General features: G+C 45.4%; 1 protein-coding gene across 5 annotated transcripts in view; it reads right to left on the minus strand.

Moving 5' to 3' along the window:
• The window catches only part of LOC135510748 (receptor-type tyrosine-protein phosphatase S-like), a 139,433-nt gene that overhangs the window by 48,610 nt on the left and 69,405 nt on the right, over nucleotides 1-21,418 (minus strand). For 4 of the 5 annotated variants that reach the window (XM_064931956.1, XM_064931942.1, XM_064931925.1 and 1 more), the window contains 7 exons: nucleotides 15,493-15,603; nucleotides 9,552-9,566; nucleotides 7,924-8,193; nucleotides 7,349-7,728; nucleotides 5,091-5,292; nucleotides 4,459-4,595; nucleotides 4,102-4,246 (listed from right to left, as the gene is read on the minus strand). In XM_064931956.1, the coding sequence (XP_064788028.1) occupies nucleotides 4,102-4,246; nucleotides 4,459-4,595; nucleotides 5,091-5,292; nucleotides 7,349-7,728; nucleotides 7,924-8,193; nucleotides 9,552-9,566; nucleotides 15,493-15,603 (1,260 nt within the window). The remainder of the gene's footprint in view (nucleotides 1-4,101; nucleotides 4,247-4,458; nucleotides 4,596-5,090; nucleotides 5,293-7,348; nucleotides 7,729-7,923; nucleotides 8,194-9,551; nucleotides 9,567-15,492; nucleotides 15,604-21,418) is intronic. The other variant, XM_064931934.1, reaches the window with a different exon arrangement.

Raw genomic sequence — 21,418 nt, forward strand, 5'->3', positions numbered from 1 at the left:
CAGAAGACAAGGGCTTCGACACAGAAGACAAGGGCTTCGACACAGAAGACAAATGCTTCGACACAGAAGACAAGGGCTTCAACATAGCAGTTCAATACAGAAGACAAGGGCTTCAACACAGAAGACAAGGGCTTCAACAGAGAAGACAAAGCTTTATGGAGGAAGAAAGGAATTAATCATGTTAGCTAGGTAATGAGATAAAGGACAACTTAATTACTGCCCAGGAGGATGTGTAACTGATACCAGATGATTGGCTTTCACCTGTCTGCTCTGACCAATGGCGGCACAGTGATTTACGACTGGGAAGAGGGCCTTTAAGATGTTGTCTAGACACAGCTCTGCTTAGTTTTGCTTGGCTGGATAAGAACAGAGCTATACTGTAGATCAGGGATGGGCAACTGCCACTATACTGTAGATCAGGGATGGGTAACTGCCACTATACTGTAGATCAGGGATGGGTAACTGCCACTATACTGCAGATCAGGGATGCCACTATACTGTAGATCAGGGATGGGTAACTGTCACTATACTGTAGATCAGGGATGGGTAACTGTCACTATACTGTAGATCAGGGATGGGTAACTGCCACTATACTGTAGATCAGGGATGGGTAACTGCCACTATACTGTAGATCAGGGATGGGTAACTGCCACTATACTGTAGATCAGGGATGGGTAACTGCCACTATACTGTAGATCAGGGATGGGCAACTGCCACTATACTGTAGATCAGGGATGGGTAACTGCCACTATACTGTAGATCAGGGATGGGTAACTGTCACTATACTGTAGATCAGGGATGGGTAACTGCCACTATACTGTAGATCAGGGATGGGTAACTGCCACTATACTGTAGATCAGGGATGGGTAACTGCCACTATACTGTAGATCAGGGATGGGTAACTGCCACTATACTGTAGATCAGGGATGGGTAACTGCCACTATACTGTAGATCAGGGATGGGTAACTGCCACTATACTGTAGATCAGGGATGGGCAACTGTCACTATACTGTAGATCAGGGATGTGCAACTGCCACTATACTGTAGATCAGGGATGGGTAACTGCCACTATACTGTAGATCAGGGATGGGTAACTGCCACTATACTGTAGATCAGGGATGGGTAACTGCCACTATACTGTAGATCAGGGATGGGTAACTGCCACTATACTGTAGATCAGGGATGGGTAACTGTCACTATACTGTAGATCAGGGATGGGTAACTGCCACTATACTGTAGATCAGGGATGGGTAACTGTCACTATACTGTAGATCAGGGATGGGTAACTGCCACTATACTGTAGATCAGGGATGGGCAACTGTCCGCAGATACATTTCCAAAAACATAAAAAACGGTAGAAACACGTTGGGGGGCGACAACACAACAACTTGCTGTGGAGACTTAGAATAGTAGAATACACCAGGTGACATCTGGTTGTGCATCAGCAGTTTTTTTCTTGTCATGTCACTCACTGAGAGTCACTCAATTGGCCATGTCAGAAAACATGTTTTAGACAAGTAAGTTAGTCGAACAGCCAGTAAACTTGTCGTATTCATGGTGATTTATCGACCAGGGGGCCCCCATTGATTTTGTTAGTCACTCACTCAGATATATTAAAAACTGCAAACATTCCTGTCTACACTATTGCAGGAAATGTACTCTGAAACATATATTTTTTCTCTCCACTGTCAAGATGGGGGTTGCTAAAACATTATTTTGCTAAGGGCCCCCAATAGGGTAGGGCCTACTCTGACAACATGTGTGTGGGTATGGAAGTGCATATGCAGACCCGCAAACTACTGCGGCCCCCTATGATGGGTTGAGATTTTTTGTGGCCCTCACTCCATCAAAGTTGCCCATCCCTGCTGTAGATACTATGTAGAGCTTTGCCATCTATCCTCCATCTTGCTACTACGGTTTCCTTCCTTGACATTCTCAGTGGAATGTAATAATTGTGTTGGAACTTTGCCAAACTCTTTATATATTTTAGTAATGCTTCGTAGCCCTTTCCTGCAGTCAACGACCAAAAGTGAATGTTATTCATGTTTTCATAATTTCATAATTAATAAAGATGATGTTTTTAAAATATGAAAATCTGGTGTTACTATGTCAAACAGTTTAGTTATATGTCAGTCTTCTGTGATGTATTTGAAGTGTAATATTGGGACGCAAACTCAAAATATAATACATTACAACTTTATATCTGACATGGTGCAGGTGTCTTCTTTTGTTTAAGAGGTGTATACTTTTGCTTCAATTTAGATTTGTTTAAGACTACCAAGAATCACTCTGTGTAACCCTGATTTAGCCAACTGCAGTACACGTTTAAACTGCCCAATCAAATTTCTTAAAATTGGGTTTTGTGGATTGGATATTTCAAATGTCATATAAAAATGTGGAGAGCAGGATTTGAGGCAGCTGAAACTAAAACCAAAACAAAATTATTTCATTAACGTTGATCTCATGCAATTTCAGAGAGGAACTACGAGATAGAAGAGAGACAAGGCAGTGGACAGAGGAACAGAAGAACAGCAAGGATAAGAGACACAACCAGGCACTGTCTGAGATGCGTGCCTGTCCTTCCCACCCGTAGCCATTACATAAGACCTTCTTACCATGCAACAACCACCATTCAAACAAAATGTCAACCAAACAAAGGTTCAGAGGAAAAGATATGTGCATGAATATGTTCATCATTCATGGATTTGTGAATCTGACAGTCTGACACTTCAGCTGCACAGTCCTAGTACCAGTGGCCTGAGGGAACAATCACGATGTGCACCCAAGCCTAGTGATTGCACACAAACCGTGCTAAGCTAACTGTGAAATGCATTCTGCTCCATGAAATGAAATTGTTATCTGCCACATTCAGTCACTCCCTCGCCTGCCACCCAGGCGTCTAACCTCCATGTGTAGGTCAAGCATAACATGGGGTATCCAGCTGGCCAAATAACATGTTAAAAGTTGCAGAAAGTTTCTGTTGGTGAATATACAGGTAACTGCCAAATAAAGGAAACACCAGCCTAAAGCATCTCAAAAGGGCGTTGGGCCTCCACGATCCAGAACAGCTTCACTGCACCATGGCATAGATTCTACTATTGTCTGGAACTCTATTAGAAGGATGCGACACCATTCTTCCACGAGAAATTCCATCATTTAATATTTTGTTGATGGTGGTGGAAAATGCTGTCTCAAGCGCCGTTCAGAATCTCCCATAAGTGTCCAATTGGGTTTAGATCTGGTGACTGAGACGGCCCTAGCATATGGTTTACATCGTTTTCATGCTCATCAAACCATTCAGTGACCACTTGTGCCCTGTGGATGGGGGCATAGTCATCCTATGGGGGCATAGCTATGGTAGCCAAAATAATGTCCATAATAATGGCTTACCCAGCATTTCTACATGAGCCTAAAATGATGGGATGTCAATTGATTAATTAACTCAGGAACCACACCTGTGTGGAAGCACCTGCTTTCAATATACTTTGGATCCCTCATTTACTCAAGTGTTTCCTTTATTTTGGCAGTTAGATGTACGTCCAGTGTACATTATATGGTGTCCATTTTTTCCAGGTAACAAATATTAAAAAGTAATACTGTACCTTTACACCTGTCTCCGTTGGATACAGGCCTATTCGTTTGATTTGGTCTCAGACTCCGACTGACCAGCACATACCTCCAATAAAGCCTCGAAAATAATTTAATCCTGATGACCTTTGACATTTGACCTGTGACGGTGAGCTTCTTGAACTGGAGAAAAAGGGTACTTTGACCCACTTTGAAGTAAAGGAAACTGTGAAGGACTGAACAAAATGAAACAGCAGCCTTATCCGATCTGTATATCCGTGACTTTTCACTGTGTGAGAAAACTGTGAAAGTTAAAATAAATTGTTGGTGTGCTAAACATCAGGTACACTCTGAATACATAGAAGACAGATGCAGGGATGGATGGATGAGTGAACAAGATAAATGAATAGATGAGTGGACAAGATGGATGAGTGTGTAGACAACTCCTGGGGATCAGTGAGCTGTGAGGGATACAAGTACATCACACTGTAACGTTACACTGTGTGTTTGCAGGTGTGACAGAGGGAAACGTACTGGCTTGTGCTGTCCTCTGGACCAGCTCGTTGGTAAAGGCTCCGATGCCTTTGTTAGAAATGGCAGCCAGGGAGAAGGAGTACTCTGTGTCAGCCCTCAGACCCTCCACTGTGTACGACGCCCTGGGCCCAAACGTCAACTTCTCCTGTTAGAGACGGAGAAGGGGGGAGAGAACATGAATAAAAGAAAGAAAGAAAGAAAGAAAGAAAGAAAGAAAGAAAGAAAGAAAGAAAGAAAGAAAGAAAGAAAGAAAGAAAGAAAGAAAGAAAGAAAGAAAGAAAGAACGAACTGGATTATCTTATAAATGGACTTTATCACCTTAATGAAATCTACTTAGTATGGAAGAAAAAGTCTGACCAGGCTGCCGAACTTGACAGGTTTGTAGAGCAGTTCGTAGTTGACGATGCCCTCCTTGATGTAGGACGGTTCCCAGGTCAGCTCTATACTGGTCTCCGTCACCTTGCCCACCTTGAACTTTCCTGGCTGCCCTGGAACTACAGGGGATAGGACAGGAGAAGGACAAGAGTTACAACTCACCTCTCCAGCATCCAGTCAGTTAGTAGCTTCTAGACTCTTCTATTCATCCTTTATTTAAACAGACAAATCCCATTCCAGCCCTGTAGTTCTACAAAAGATGTGTGTCACTGACCTTAAACAGTACTGAAGCACTTTGACATGAACCGGGTCAGAAAAGGGAACAAACCCACAGACACACTAACCCACACACAGACACACTAACCCACACACAGACACACTAACCCACACACAGACACACTAACCCACACACAGACACACTAACCCACACACAGACACAGTAACCCACACACAGACACATTAACCCACACACAGACACAGTAACCCACAAACACACTAACCCACAGACACACTAACTCACAGACACACTAACCCACAGACACAGACACACACACAGACACACACAGACACACACACAGACACACACACAGACACACACACAGACACACACTGACCTCCGGGCAGCACTTTGACATGGACAGGGTCAGAGAAGGGTCCGTCTCCCACAGATGTAAAGGCCAGGACTCTGACAGTGTATGTTTCAGAAGGTACCAGGCTCTGGATGGAGGTGATGGTGCTGTCCTGAACATTATGGATCTGCCACAGACTCATGGGCTGAGATGGGTCCATGGTGTAGTACACCCGGTAACCTTTCACCTGGAGGGAGCGACGGACGAACAGAGGCAGGGGGGAGCCACAGAGAGAGACAGTTAGACGATGGAGGAACAGAGGCAGGGGGAGCCACAGAGAGAGACAGTTAGACGATGGAGGAACAGAGGCAGGGGGGAGCCACAGAGAGAGAGACAGTTAGACGATGGAGGAACAGAGGCAGGGGGGAGCCACAGAGAGAGACAGTTAGACGATGGAGGAACAGAGGCAGGGGGAGCCACAGAGAGAGACAGTAAGACGACGGAGGAACAGAGGCAGGGGGGAGCCACAGAGAGAGACAGTTAGTCGATGGAGGAACAGAGGCAGGGGGGGGAGCCACAGAGAGAGACAGTTAGACGATGGAGGAACAGAGGCAGGGGGGAGCCACAGAGAGAGACAGTTAGACGATGGAGGAACAGAGGCAGGGGGAGCCACAGAGAGAGACAGTTAGACGATGGAGGAACAGAGGCAGGGGGGAGCCACAGAGAGAGACAGTAAGACGATGGAGGAACAGAGGCAGGGGGGAGCCACAGAGAGAGACAGTAAGACGACGGTGGAACAGAGGCAGGGGGGAGCCACAGAGAGAGACAGTAAGACGACGGTGGAACAGAGGCAGGGGGGAGCCACAGAGAGAGACGGTTAGACGATGGAGGAACAGAGGCAGGGGGAGCCACAGAGAGAGACAGTAAGACGACGGAGGAACAGAGGCAGGGGGGAGCCACAGAGAGAGACAGTAAGACGATGGAGGAACAGAGGCAGGGGGGAGCCACAGAGAGAGACAGTAAGACGATGGAGGAACAGAGGCAGGGGGGAGCCACAGAGAGAGACAGTAAGACGACAGAGGAACAGAGGCAGGGGGGAGCCACAGAGAGAGACAGTAAGACGATGGAGGAACAGAGGCAGGGGGGAGCCACAGAGAGAGACAGTAAGACAACAGAGGAACAGAGGCAGGGGGGATCCACAGAGAGAGACAGTAAGACGGAGAGAAACTCCTTTCTGCTGTTTTCTATAATTAGCCTTTCATTGTCTGGTCCCATAAACTTGTTTGAGCTTGGAAACTATTATATATTGTGTCATCAATGCCCAGAACAAATTATACTGGACCGGACCTATATGCCGTTGAGCGAGATAAAAATTGCATTTGCTTCGAGGTTGAACTATCATTACCGTTATCATTAAATAACAGAATTACCTTTGACCCTTTCTTTACCTGAAGAGTCATCACTATAGTCCATGGTTAAAACTGTCATGTGTTTTATGATGCAATGCCCCATCTCCACGCCTTGTTGTGATTACTGTTGTTTATGATGACTCCATTAGGACTGCCTGGCTACCCATCCACATTGCTCCGGCCAAACTGATGGTTCTTCTCTACGATGGTCGATAGAGCAGCGGATTTCAATTCAGGGTGAGTCGCCAGGCAACCATTATGCAGCGTATTATGTTTAGACTGCCCAGGGACAACAGAGGAAAATTGGATGTTTATCTAACTAACTCAGTTATTATTGCGCGTCAGTGTTGTCTCTGTCAGAGATGTTGATCACTGTTTATTATCCCTGTCTTGGCCATTTATTCTCTTCTGATAACATTCTAATGAATACATTCATACATTTACAGATGAATAACATAATACATTATAAATACACAAAGTAGTACATCAGTAAATTATTAAAGAACCAGTGCAGTCAAAAAATGTTTTCCTGTGTTTTATATATATATTTCCACACTATGAGGTTGGAATAATATTGAACTTGTTAAAATGATTATGTTTTGGCCTGCCTGGTGACATAACCAGGCGTTACATTAGTTATTAGACCAATAAGAAAGAGGGTTCCAAACGTTTCTGCCAATAACAGCTAGTTTTAAGTTTTGTCCTCCCCACACCTAGACAGATGACAATCTCGCTTGAAAAATTGCTTTGTTAAGAAGCAATTTTTTTTCTCCTTTGAATTGAAATCAATCACAGTAAGGTACTTAATTGTTACCCAGAAGTTATTTCATATTGAGTTAAAAATGTTTTTGTACCTTTAACAAAACAACTGACAAAACAAAAATCAACACTGACCTGTCCATTGGGCTCCTCTGGTTCCTCCCAGCGGACCATGACAGTGTTCTTGGAGATGATCCTGGCCTGGACGTTCCTGGGGGGGCTAGCCGGGGCCTGCTCCCCTGTCCTGGCCTCCACCCGGGTGGACGAGGGCCCCTGGCCGATGCTGTTGACGGCTGACACCCTGATCTCATACTCCGTGTTGGGGTAGAGCCCTCCAATGCTGTACCTGGTGGTGGTGATACTGTCCACCGTCTCGTACTTGCTGTCTGGTGCCTTGGCCCGGTACTGGATGATGTAATAGGACACCGGGTCGGGGTTACCGGAGTCCCAGGTGATGGTGACGCTGGTGGCAGTCGTCTCCGTGACGATGGGGGTACCGGGAGGCTTGGGAAGAGCTATGAAGGGAGAAGGAGATATTTGTTCAACTGTCCTTAATGTCTTAAGGCAGACAGGGTGAGAAAAGTGGCCCTTACTCTTGATGGGCACCTGCAAGATCATAGATGGTCCTTACTCTCTAATACGGTGCTATTCAAAGTCGGGGAGAGGGAGAGACAGAGAGCACAATTAGAAAGAGAAAGGTTGTCCCTTACTCTTAACTGACACCTGTGCAGTGGCCTCTATAACCCCCAGACTGCTCATGGCCACACAGGTGTAGTTGGCCGACTCCCTGATTCCGTTGAGCTCCAGAACGTTCCGCCCCACCGGCATCTCGTCCTCAGGTGTCAGGTCCTCACTACCCAGCATCCATTTGACATAGGGCATGGGTGAACCCACCGCCACACAGGTGATGTTGATGCTGCCGCTGGGCATGATCTCATGGTTGGAGGGCAGGATGGAGAAACGAGGGGGCACGCGACGCACTGGGAGAGGAGGAGATGGGGAAGACGGGGGGAGGATTGTAGAGAGGGGGATGAGGAGGGGGGGCCGGAGCGGCAGGGACAGAAAAGGGGGCGACAGAGGGGGTAAGAAAGATACAGAAAGAGAGAGAACGAGAGAGAGCGAGAGAGAGAGAGAGAGAGAGAAAGTGGGGTAACAGAAAGGGTAGTATGAACTTCACTGCTTTTACAGAGGTTTTACAAAGGGATATTTCACGTTTAGTCGAAACTACATTGGTAGTTTTGAAAATATTAGCTAATGATAGCAGTTGAAATACACAGATCCCATGTTGAGATACTGCTTTCTCACGCTACATTTCACCCTGCACATGAAACCTATTGTGCGTTTCTCATGTTTTAGCCAGTGTGCAACAACCCATTGCATATTTTACAAGGACATCATTTGGTATTGTAGAATCATCACTGTAGATGCCCAGACTATAAAGTTTCCTCTTCCCTATTTAAAACAAGATCTACAATACAAATACTGGCGCTCTGGGCTGCACAAAATACCATTGGATTTTTTCCTGAGGAACTAAAATGAGCTTAAATAAAACCAATGTGAAGATGGAAATTACAGCTGAACTACCGTTGCAGCGAAGCTCAAAGCTACTGACTTGAAAACGAGAAACTTCACCAGAAACTTGAGTGAGTAACTATAATGAGAAACTTCAATGAGATTTCTGTGCCTCTGGGGTGAGTTCTCCACTGCAGATGAGGGCCCTTTAGATACATGGCGCTGGCTGAGCCAATTGATAGAACCAGCTATTAGTCAGACAACTTGCACAGAGTGCTTCTGTTAACTGTACCTGTGCTGAATCTACTAGCTAGCTGTCAGATCTATTTGATATAATGGCACGTAGAGGGAAAGATGCATGGATGCATAGAGACAGAGCTCACGGGTCACTTGCATGCCTTGAAGACTTGTAGAAAAAAACTATAATCATGAAGAGACAGAGGGAGAAGACAGATAGAGAGAGAGAAATAGAGTATTGTCTGGTTCCTCTTCCAGTCAATGTGGCAACTCACGGCCTCATTGTACAACCAGAATAACAGATGAACGCAGCAATGTTGAAAATAAATAAAAGCGATGTAAATAAGGTTATGGGGGATATAAATAGGTGCCGTTGCAATTACAATGTTCACATTGAACACTTGAAATAAGGAAACATCAAGACATACATCATGAGTCATGACAGAGAGAGATAATCATGACAGAGAGAGATAATCATGACAGAGAGAGATAATCATGACAGAGAGAGATAATCATGACAGAGAGAGATAATCCAAAGAGAGAGAAAGGGGTAGTATGCACATGTTTTTAGTAATTTAAAATTATGCACATTTGTCTGTTGATCCTACACACCAGGGTACAGATGGAGTGCAGAATGCAGAAGAGAGAGAAAGAAGGAAGGGATATTAGAAGAGAGAGATGGGGGCAGAGAGGATAAGAGGTAAGGGAGATAAGAAGAAAGGGGTAAAGGGCAGAAGGGGAAAGAAAGGAGGGATGGGAAAGAGAAAACACATGGCGCTCTTGAAACTGCTGTTAGGTTCTCCAAAATCAGACTTTGATTGGTGGATGTCGTAGGAACTGAAAATTTGGTACCCCAAGGCTGCAAAACAGAGGACTGAAGTAAGTGACAGACAGACAGACAGACAGACAGACAGACAGACAGACAGACAGACAGACAGACAGACAGACAGACAGACAGAGAGACAGAGAGACAGGAGTGGATGCAAGGGGAGGAAGGGCAGACAGACAGACACAGTCAGTAGAAATATTGGCTAACGTCAAGATTCGAAACAGTATCTGAATCAGGGGTTTGAATCATGTTTTGAGTCACAATACAAGAATCTCCACTCAGTCAGTGGGAGTAAATCAGGGGGAAAGAGTTTTCATAGAATCACTGGCCTCAGTCTTCCCCCAAATGATTCTCAGCTGATGCATTTAATTTCAAAGAACCATGCTCAGATTCATTAATAAACTTCACCTAGCATTGAAATATCTTCTCTAGGTTCAATGGATTTCACTGTATTCCTAGTCTTCCTCAGATAGCACGCAAACAAACTATTCACCAAAACCAAATACGAATGAACAATTTGGCAGTGAATCAATAGCTCGGTGGACATGATCCCATTCAACATAACAGTGCCATACATTTGGAGTGGCCCTAGAATTCCAACAGATCCCCAGAATTGGACACTAAAGTTCAAGACAAAAAAATAGACATTTAATTAACAGACAAAATCAAATGTAACTGTTATAAGAGACATCAAATCAAAAGGCAGGCAGGCAGATTCTCTCCAAAGCATGCAAGAGCCAGACAGAGACAAACAGAAACAAAGTGACCAGGTTAAAACCATGCAGCAGACAAGAGCACCTACTGTACGCAGTACCATACAATTCAGCTTGATATTTTATTTAAGAAAATACTAAACACTTAAAGTGTGTGCATAACGTGTGGTATACATATCTAACGACTGGAAGTTCCCTCAAGGTAGGGAGACTTGTTAAAGCTGAAGAAGAGAATGTGGACATTTCTGTCTAGGAAAGTAGGGTACATCCAGCTCAGCAGCAGGACAGCACAATATTCAAGTGCTGAACAAAGATAAGGCCGAGAATGAACGGTCAGGCAGTGACAACCTATTTACTATCAGACATATAAACTCAGCAAAAAAAGAAATGTCCTCTCACTGACAACTGCGTTTATTTTCAGCAAACTTAACATGTGCAAATATTTGTATGAACATAACAATATTCAACAACTGAGACATAAACTGAACAAGTTCCACAGACATGTGACTAACAGAAATTTAATAATGTGTCCCTGAACAAAGGGGGGTCAGAATCAAAAGTAACAGTAAGTATCTGTTGTGGCCACCACCTGCATTAAGTACTGCAGTGCATCTCCTCCTCATGGACTGCACCAGATTTGCCAGTTCTTGCTGTGAGATGTTACCCCTCTCTTCCACCAAGGCACCTGCAAGTTCCCAGACATTTCTGGGGGGAATGGCCCTAGCCCTCACCCTCCAATCCAACAGGTCCCAGACATGCTCAAGGGGATTGAGATCCGAGCTCTACGTTGGCCATGGCAGAACACTGACATTCCTGACTTGCAGGAAATCACGCACAGAACAAGCAGTATGGCTGGTGGCATTGGTCATGCTGGAGGGTCATGTCAAGATGAGCCTGCAGGAAGGGTACCACATGAGGGAGGAGGATGTCTTTCCTGTAACACACAGCGTTGAGATGGCCTGCAATGACAACAAGCTCAGTCCGATGATGCTGTGACACACCTCCCCGGACCATGATGGACCCTCCAAATCGATCCCACTCCAGAGTACAGGCCTTGGTGTAATTCTCATTCCTTCGAAAATAAAAGTGAATCCGACCATCACTCCTGGTGAGACAAAACCGCGACTCGTCTGTGAAGAGCACTTTTTGCCAGTCCTGTCTGGTCAATCAACGGTGGGTTTGTGCACATAGGCGGTGTTGTTGCCGGTGATGTCGGGTGAGGGCCTGCCTTACAACAGGCCTACAAGCCCTCAGTCCAGCCTCTCTCAGCCTATTGTGGACAGTTTGAGCACTGATGGAGGGATTGGGCATTCCTAGTGTAACTTGGGCAGTTGTTGTTGCCATCCCGTACCTGTCCCGCAGGTGTGATGTTAGGATGTACCGATCGCGTGCAGGTGTTGTTACATGTGGTCTGCCACTGCGAGGACGATCAGAAGTCCAGACGATCAGAAGTCCGTCCTGTCTCCCTGTAGCACTGTCTTAGGCGTCTCACAGTACGGACATTGCAATTTATTGCCCTGGCCACATCTGCAGTCCTCATTGCAGCATGCCTAAGGAACGTTCACGCAGATGAGCAGAGACCCTGGGCATCTTTCTCTTGGTGTTTTTCAGAGTCAGTAGAAAGGCCTCTTTAGTGTCCTAAGTTTTAATAACTGTGACCTTAACTGCCTCCCGTCTGTAAGCTGATAGTGTCTTAAGGACCGTTCCACAGGTGCATGTTCATTAATTAATTAATTTATGGTTCATTGAACAAGCATGGGAAACCGTGTTTAAACCCTTTACAATGAAGATCTGTGAAGTTATTTGGATTTTTTCGAATCATCTTTGAAAGACAGGGTGCTGAAAAAGAGACATTTATTCATGTGAGTTCAGTATCAATAAAACAAGGTACATATACATATATGTATATGTACATATAAACATATAAAGGATATTTCTAGAGCCCTTCTCAAGAAAGATCTCTGGCCAGAATGTTGATAGAATAGCATCTCTTCTGGTTTTGCTTACTGGTTTTGCTTGTTAATTAAGTAGCCTACTATAGACTGTATAGGCCAAGGGGTACAATTGTAATGTCATGATTTATTCTGCTCCAGTATCAACAACAGGATTGTCTACAGGGTAGAGTTGATGAGGATGCTAGACCCTAGTAGGTTGGGATTGAGAGCTGCCTGGGATACCGTTGCATTTCATTAAAGAGCACAGCCACAGCACACTAAAGCCCTGTTGGCATTTACACAGGTTAATCCTGCCTGATCTAATAAAGAAGTGGAGATGTTTAATTAATATGTGTGTTCAATAAATATACATCAATATCGAGGAGGATACATTGTTCATTTCAACTGCCAATCAATAGAGGACGTTATATAGTTCATAACCAAAGCAACCGCTACTTAGCAGCTGAATAACCAATTCCATAGGATCTCTGTGTGAAAATGACATACTAATATAATGTAGTATAACCATAGAATTCCATAGGATCTCTGTGTGAACTATAACATACTAATATAATGTAGTATAACCATAGAATTCCATAGGATCTCTGTGTGAACAATAACATACTAATATAATGTGTGTATAAGGTAGTAGTTTTATAAGGTAGTAGTTTTGTAATTGTTAGGTTTGATTACTCGTTGGTTATTACTGCATTGTCGGAACTAGAAGCACAAGCATTTCGCTACACTCGCATTAACATCTGCTAACCATGTGTATGTGAAAAATACATGTGATTTGATTTGATTTAATGTAGTATAACCATAGAATTCCATAGGATCTCTGTGTGAATAACAGTATACTGTGGAAGGACACAATCCACTGAAATAACTTTTTTTGTGCAAATAAATATGAATGTACATTTTGTTAATCTGAATATAAATACAGATAATGTACATAAAGAAAGAAAGCAGAACAATACGGTGTGTGCTTTTGGCCTCTGAGTGTAAGTTTATGTTGAGCCAGCAGAACTAACTTAGTCTTTGCTCACCAAACAAGCGTGTAAATAATTATAAGCTACTTTTAAATGCCACTTGAATAAAGCCTTATTTGAATGCTTTATTTTCCCTGAGGGGATATGAGGACCACTCAGTATACAAATACTAAGCTGGCTACACATAGTATGTACGCAAACAAACAGCAGCAGACCAATACAACACACAGAGACCACACACAATACCAAAACACATTGGCAACGCGACACACAACATGCCACAAGTGCAGAAGAATGACAGTTACATAACACAAACCCACAAAGACAGAACAATAAATACAAGACATGGGACAAGACAACAGAAATCAATAAAAAAAATAGACGCACACAGAGCACATGCACGCACACACACACACACTTGGAGCCGTGCCATACACAGTTAGCCTGGGTACAGGCATGCAAGCGCCACCTCCGCTCTCCGTCCATGCATAGATAGCCTTCTTTTTATTTCCAATTCCTGGGTCTCCATGACAACAAGAATGTTCCATGCAGAGAACGTTGCGCTCGGATGAAAGCAATATCAAAGGTCTACAAACAAGGCCACACAATGCAATCAATGCAAATGACTGCGTAGGCAGCTAGCCTCATTGCAGCATAGTGAAACGCCTTCAATCAAAGAAGTGTGTTTATCAAATTAAAACCAATTTGACATGAGGGTTATTCATATGTCTTTTCTAGACTGTTTAAGACTGATGTATCGCTCCTAACTTCAGGTGTAAATGTGTTATAAAAAGGAAGGAGTACCGAAAGAAAATAACACACCAACCTTCTCGTTGCTCTGGGGGATGTAAGGGGGTTGATGCAGAACACAATGACGTGATGGGGAGAGAGAGAACGGGGAAACAGAGAGTAAAAACGTCCAGCTCAAAGCCTCACACACACCGCACACACACAGTCACACAAATGTACACACGCACATTCACACCGTTCTTCACAGAACCACAGAACCCACTTCAAATGTAGGATCAGGAACTTCAAACTCAGGGGCTAAAGAGCTTAGAAATTTGAGTCTAGAACCCCTAATTCCAGTCTCCTTTACACCAGTCGAGAACCTAGAGCAGGGGTCTCAAACGGAAGGCCGTTTGAGACCCCTGGAGGGCCACACTGGCTGTTGGTTTGCATTATGTTTTTTTTGTGTATCAGTTAGACTTGAGAAACCAAATGTATTCCCTAGCCAATCACTGTATTAAAGTGGAACTGACTGCATTTTAGGACCATGAAATCTGTTCATATACACCCAGAGGAAGATATATATATATATATAAATATATTTACATTTTCTGACAAGCGAGACCTTAGATATGGTCATTTTCACGTTATCATAAATTCTTAGAACTTTTAGGATTTGTGTATATTAATCATGCATTGAACTGCATCCATCTATTCTGCGAACAATGCCTTAGTGAACGTCATGGAATGTTGAGTCACATAGAACCTATTTTTAAAACCTGTTATAAAGTTGGTTTTGTAGCATAAACTGGGAATTGTCTGTTTGTTTCATATCTGCAAAGTAGTTAAAACACTGTCAGTTCCACTTTAAAGTGCAAAGAGAAAAACTAACTCTCAGTCACTGTGGCCCTCAATTTAGAAAAATATGAAGAGGACAATTGTGATGTCATACTGTAGCAAAGACCCTGGAACTGCACATTGGCCCCAGTGCAGTATGACATCACTGGCCTATTCCTTTTTGTCTAATTCCATTCAGTGGCAGTTATTACAAAAAACAGCACCTTGATGCAACACCTGTAAAACCCAGTTTAGTCTGGAACATTATCAATCTTAGGTCACCAACTGGTGTTTCACTTGGTGGAAAGGTTTGGTTTGGTTAGTGGATGCAAATAGGAAGAAAATAAATAACAAAAAAAACATGTAGATAAACTAGGACTTAACACCACTTAATACATTGTATAATGGTGACAGCTGTTTCAGCTGTGTGACAGGTGTGTGTGTTATAATGCACGTGTGTGTTTGTGTGTGTGTTCTTATACCCATGGTAAGTTCCTACCTCGTACATACAGGTTGGCCGGGGAAGAGTAACGCACTCCCTGAGAGTTAGTGGCCACACACTCATACTTTCCCTGGTCTAACTCCTCACTGTTCTCTATCTGGAGGGCACCTGAGAGACAGAGAAAGAGAGAGAAAGAGAGAGAGGGGGGAGAATGAAAGAAAAAGTGAGAAAGAGGATATGCGAGAGAGAGCGAGAGAGTGAGAGTGAGAGTGAGAGAGAGAGAGAGAGAGAGAGAGAGCGTGAGAATAAAAAGAGGCAATGCTATGGGGTAATTAATGATACATTCATAAATCAAAACTATATTTACTCATCATTAAACTGATTAAAACTACCATGAAAACGGATAAAGAGAGATTTTCCATTACTGGTTCCTTTCTGCCATGAAAAATCTATGTTCCCCACAGCCAGCTTAATGGGATATAGCTAGCTACACACATTATGAATTCCTGGAGCATATAGCTAGCTACACACATTATGAATTCCTGGAGCATATAGCTAGCTACACACATGATGAATTCCTGGAGCATATAGCTAGCTACACACATGAATTCCTGGAGCATATAGCTAGCTACACACATTATGAATTCCTGGAGCATATAGCTAGCTACACACATTATGAATTCCTGGAGCATATAGCTAGCTACACACATATGAATTCCTGGAGCATATAGCTAGCTACACACATTATGAATTCCTGGAGCATATAGCTAGCTACACACATTATGAATTCCTGGAGCATATAGCTAGCTATACACATTATGAATTCCTGGAGCATATATCTAGCTACACACAATATGAATTCCTGGAGCATATAGCTAGCTACACACATTATGAATTCCTGGAGCATATAGCTAGCTATACACATTATGAATTCCTGGAGCATATATCTAGCGACACACAATATGAATTCCTGGAGCATATAGCTAGCTACACACATTATGAATTCCTGTAGCTTATATCTAGCTACACACAATATGAATTCCTGGAGCATATAGCTAGCTACACACATTATGAATTCCTGGATCATATATCTAGCTACACACAATATGAATTCCTGTAGCATATATCTAGCTACACACAATATGAATTCCTGGAGCATATAGCTAGCTACACACATTATGAATTCCTGGAGCATATATCTAGCTACACACAATATGAATTCCTGGAGCATATAGCTAGCAACACACAATAGGAGTCCCTGGAGCATATAGCTAGCTACACACAACAGGAGTCCCTGGAGCATATAGCTAGCTACACACAATATGAATTCCTGGAGCATATAGCTAGCAATACACAATATGAATTCATGGAGCATATAGCCAGCAACACACAACAGGAGTCCCTGGAGCATATAGCTAGCTACACACAATAGGAGTCCCTGAAGCATATAGCTAGCTACACACAATAGGAGTCCCTGGAGCATATAGCTAGCGACACACAATAGGAGTCCCTGGAGCATATAGCTAGCTACACACAATAGGAGTCCTTGGAGCATATAGCTAGCAACACACAATATGAATTCCTGGAGCATATAGCTAGCTACACACAACAGGAGTCCCTGGAGCATATAGCTAGCTACACACAACATGAGTCCCTGGAGCATATAGCTAGCTACACACAACAGGAGTCCCTGGAGCATATAGCTAGCTACACACAACAGGAGTCCCTGGAGCATATAGCTAGCTACACACAACAGGAGTCCTTGGAGCATATAGCTAGCTACACACAATAGGAGTCCCTGGAGCATATAACTTGAAATCCCCTCTCGATCTCTCTTTCTCTGCACACTTCACTGAAGTGTTTAGCAACATTGTACATTATTATCCCAGTCTCCTAAAGCATGTTATTATCATGGAACATTGTTTTTATTCTTTCAGTCATTTTTACCTTGAGCATATTTTGCTGAAAGCCCTTCACAACGTTTACAAGGCCCTTATAACAAACTGGGTGATTTTGAAATGAGGTCAGGGGCAGAACCACACACAAGTGTTCACAAAAAAAAATATGCACAACTGAATGCAGACACACACACACACACACACACACACACACACACACACACACACACACACACACACACACACACACACACACAGTGGCTTTCAGGCTCCCCCTGGCTTATAGTAGTGTGATAGAAAAGCGTACTACAGAACATGACAAAAGCAGAGTGTGGATTTGGTAGGGGGGTATTTGCCAGCGGAGCTTGTTGGGGTAGGGGGTATTTGCCAGAGGAGCTTGTTGGGGTAGGGGGGTATTTGCCAGAGGAGCTTGTTGGGGTAGGGGGTATTTGCCAGAGGAGCTTGTTGGGGTAGGGGGGTATTTGCCAGAGGAGCTTGTTGGGGTAGGGGGTATTTGCCAGCGGAGCTTGTTGGGGTAGGGGGTATTTGCCAGAGGAGCTTGTTGGGGTAGGGGGTATTTGCCAGCGGAGCTTGTTGGGGTAGGGGGTATTTGCCAGAGGAGCTTGTTGGGGTAGGGGGTATTTGCCAGAGGAGCTTGTTGGGGTAGGGGGTATTTGCCAGAGGAGCTTGTTGGGTGAGGGGGTTGGGGTAGGGGGGGGGGTATTTGCCAGAGGAGCTTGTTGGGGTAGGGGGGTATTTGCCAGCGGAGCTTGTTGGGGTTGGGGGTATTTGCCAGAGGAGCTTGTTGGGGTAGGGGGGTATTTGCCAGAGGAGCTTGTTGGGGTAGGGGGGTATTTGCCAGCGGAGCTTGTTGGGGTAGGGGGTATTTGCCAGAGGAGCTTGTTGGGGTAGGGGGTATTTGCCAGAGGAGCTTGTTGGGGTAGGGGGTATTTGCCAGAGGAGCTTGTTGGGGTAGGGGGTATTTGCCAGAGGAGCTTGTTGGGGTAGGGGGTATTTGCCAGAGGAGCTTGTTGGGGTAGGGGGTATTTGCCAGAGGAGCTTGTTGGGGTAGGGGGTATTTGAAAGAGGAGCTTGTTGGGGTAGGGGGTATTTGCCAGCGGAGCTTGTTGGGGTAGGGGGCTTTTGAAAGAGGAGCTTGTTGGGGTAGGGGGTATTTGAAAGAGGAGCTTGTTGGGGAAGGGGGTATTTGCCAGAGGAGCTTGTTGGGGTAGGGGGTATTTGAAAGAGGAGCTTGTTGGGGTAGGGGGTATTTGAAAGAGGAGCTTGTTGGGGTAGGGGGTATTTGAAAGAGGAGCTTGTTGGGATAGGGGGGTATTTGAAAGAGGAGCTTGTTGGGGTAGGGGGGTATTTGCCAGCGGAGCTTGTTGGGGTAGGGGGGTATTTGAAAGAGGAGCTTGTTGGGGTTGGGGGGTATTTGCCAGAGGAGCTTGTTGGGGTAGGGGGGTATTTGAAAGAGGAGCTTGTTGGGGTTGGGGGTATTTGCCAGAGGAGCTTGTTGGGGTAGGGGGGTATTTGAAAGAGGAGCTTGTTGGGGTAGGGGGTATTTGCCAGCGGAGCTTGTTGGGGTTGGGGAGTATTTGCCAGCGGAGCTTGTTGGGGTTGGGGGTATTTGCCAGAGGAGCTTGTTGGGGTAGGGGGTATTTGCCAGAGGAGCTTGTTGGGGTAGGGGGTATTTGCCAGAGGAGCTTGTTGGGGTAGGGGGTATTTGCCAGAGGAGCTTGTTGGGGTAGGGGGTATTTGCCAGAGGAGCTTGTTGGGGTAGGGGGGTATTTGCCAGAGGAGCTTGTTGGGGTAGGGGGTATTTGCCAGAGGAGCTTGTTGGGGTAGGGGGTATTTGCCAGAGGAGCTTGTTGGGGTAGGGGGTATTTGCCAGAGGAGCTTGTTGGGGTAGGGGGTATTTGCCAGCGGAGCTTGTTGGGGTAGGGGGTATTTGCCAGAGGAGCTTGTTGGGGTAGGGGGGTATTTGCCAGCGGAGCTTGTTGGGGTAGGGGGTATTTGCCAGAGGAGCTTGTTGGGGGTAGGGGGGTATTTGCCAGAGGAGCTTGTTGGGGTAGGGGGGTATTTGCCAGAGGAGCTTGTTGGGGTAGGGGGGTATTTGCCAGCGGAGCTTGTTGGGGTAGGGGGTATTTGCCAGAGGAGCTTGTTGGGGTAGGGGGTATTTGCCAGAGGAGCTTGTTGGGGTAGGGGGTATTTGCCAGAGGAGCTTGTTGGGGTAGGGGGTATTTGCCAGCGGAGCATGTTGGGGTAGGGGGGTATTTGCCAGAGGAGCTTGTTGGGGTAGGGGGTATTTGCCAGAGGAGCTTGTTGGGGTAGGGGGTATTTGCCAGAGGAGCTTGTTGGGGTAGGGGGGTATTTGAAAGAGGAGCTTTTGGGGTAGGGGGTATTTGCCAGAGGAGCTTGCTGGGGTAGGGGGTATTTGCCAGAGGAGCTTGTTGGGGTTGGGGGGTATTTGCCAGAGGAGCTTGTTGGGGTAGGGGGTATTTGCCAGAGGAGCTTGTTGGGGTAGGGGGTATTTGCCAGAGGAGCTTGTTGGGGTAGGGGGTATTTGCCAGAGGAGCTTGTTGGGGTAGGGGGGTATTTGAAAGAGGAGCTTGTTGGGGTAGGGGGTATTTGCCAGAGGAGCTTGTTGGGGTAGGGGGTATTTGCCAGAGGAGCTTGTTGGGGTAGGGGGTTGTTGGGGTAGGGGGGTATTTGGATTTGCCAGAGGAGCTTGTTGGGGTAGGGGGTATTTGCCAGAGGAGCTTGTTGGGGTAGGGGGTATTTGCCAGAGGAGCTTGTTGGGGTAGGGGGTATTTGCCAGAGGAGCTTGTTGGGGTAGGGGGTATTTGCCAGAGGAGCTTGTTGGGGTAGGGGGTATTTGAAAGAGGAGCTTGTTGGGGTAGGGGGTATTTGCCAGCGGAGCTTGTTGGGGTAGGGGGTATTTGAAGAGGAGCTTGTTGGGGTAGGGGGTATTTGAAAGAGGAGCTTGTTGGGGTTGGGGGTATTTGCCAGAGGAGCTTGTTGGGGTAGGGGGGTATTTGAAAGAGGAGCTTGTTGGGGTAGGGGGGGTATTTGAAAGAGGAGCTTGTTGGGGTAGGGGGTATTTGAAAGAGGAGCTTGTTGGGATAGGGGGTATTTGAAAGAGGAGCTTGTTGGGGTAGGGGGTATTTGCCAGAGGAGCTTGTTGGGGTAGGGGGGTATTTGAAAGAGGAGCTTGTTGGGGTTGGGGGTATTTGCCAGAGGAGCTTGTTGGGGTAGGGGGTATTTGAAAGAGGAGCTTGTTGGGGTTGGGGGTATTTGCCAGAGGAGCTTGTTGGGGTAGGGGGTATTTGAAGAGGAGCTTGTTGGGGTAGGGGGGTATTTGCCAGAGGAGCTTGTTGGGGTAGGGGGGTATTTTCCAGAGGAGCTTGTTGGGGTAGGGGGGTATTTGCCAGAGGAGCTTGTTGGGGTAGGGGGGTATTTGCCAGAGGAGCTTGTTGGGGTAGGGGGGTATTTGCCAGAGGAGCTTGTTGGGGTAGGGGGGTATTTGCCAGAGGAGCTTGTTGGGGTAGGGGGTATTTGTCAGAGGAGCTTGTTGGGGTAGGGGGTATTTGCCAGCGGAGCTTGTTGGGGTAGGGGGGTATTTGCCAGAGGAGCTTGTTGGGGTAGGGGGGTATTTGCCAGAGGAGCTTGTTGGGGTAGGGGGGTATTTACCAGACCTGTCTGGCGTAATTGGGAGCCTGCTATGTTTGCAAGTATTTTTGTCCCTCAGGAGTCTACAGACAAAGATACATACACTGAGTATAAAAAAACATTCAGAACACCTGCACTTTCCATGACAAAAAGACTGAACAGGTGAATCCAGGTGAAAGCTATGATCATTTATTGATGTCACTTGTTAAATCCACTTCAATCAGTGTAGATGAATGGGAGGAGAAAGGTTAAATAAGGATTTTTAAGCCTTGAGACAATTGAGACATGAATTGTGTGTGTGCTATTCAGAGGATGAATGATTGAAGTGCCTTTGAACAGGGTATGGTACGAGGTGCCAGGCGCACTGGCTTGTGTGAAGAACTGCAACACTGCTGGGTTTTTCCCGCTCAACA

The sequence above is a fragment of the Oncorhynchus masou genome, chromosome 3 (assembly GCF_036934945.1).
Source record: "Oncorhynchus masou masou isolate Uvic2021 chromosome 3, UVic_Omas_1.1, whole genome shotgun sequence".
Taxonomy (NCBI): Eukaryota; Metazoa; Chordata; class Actinopteri; order Salmoniformes; family Salmonidae; genus Oncorhynchus; species Oncorhynchus masou.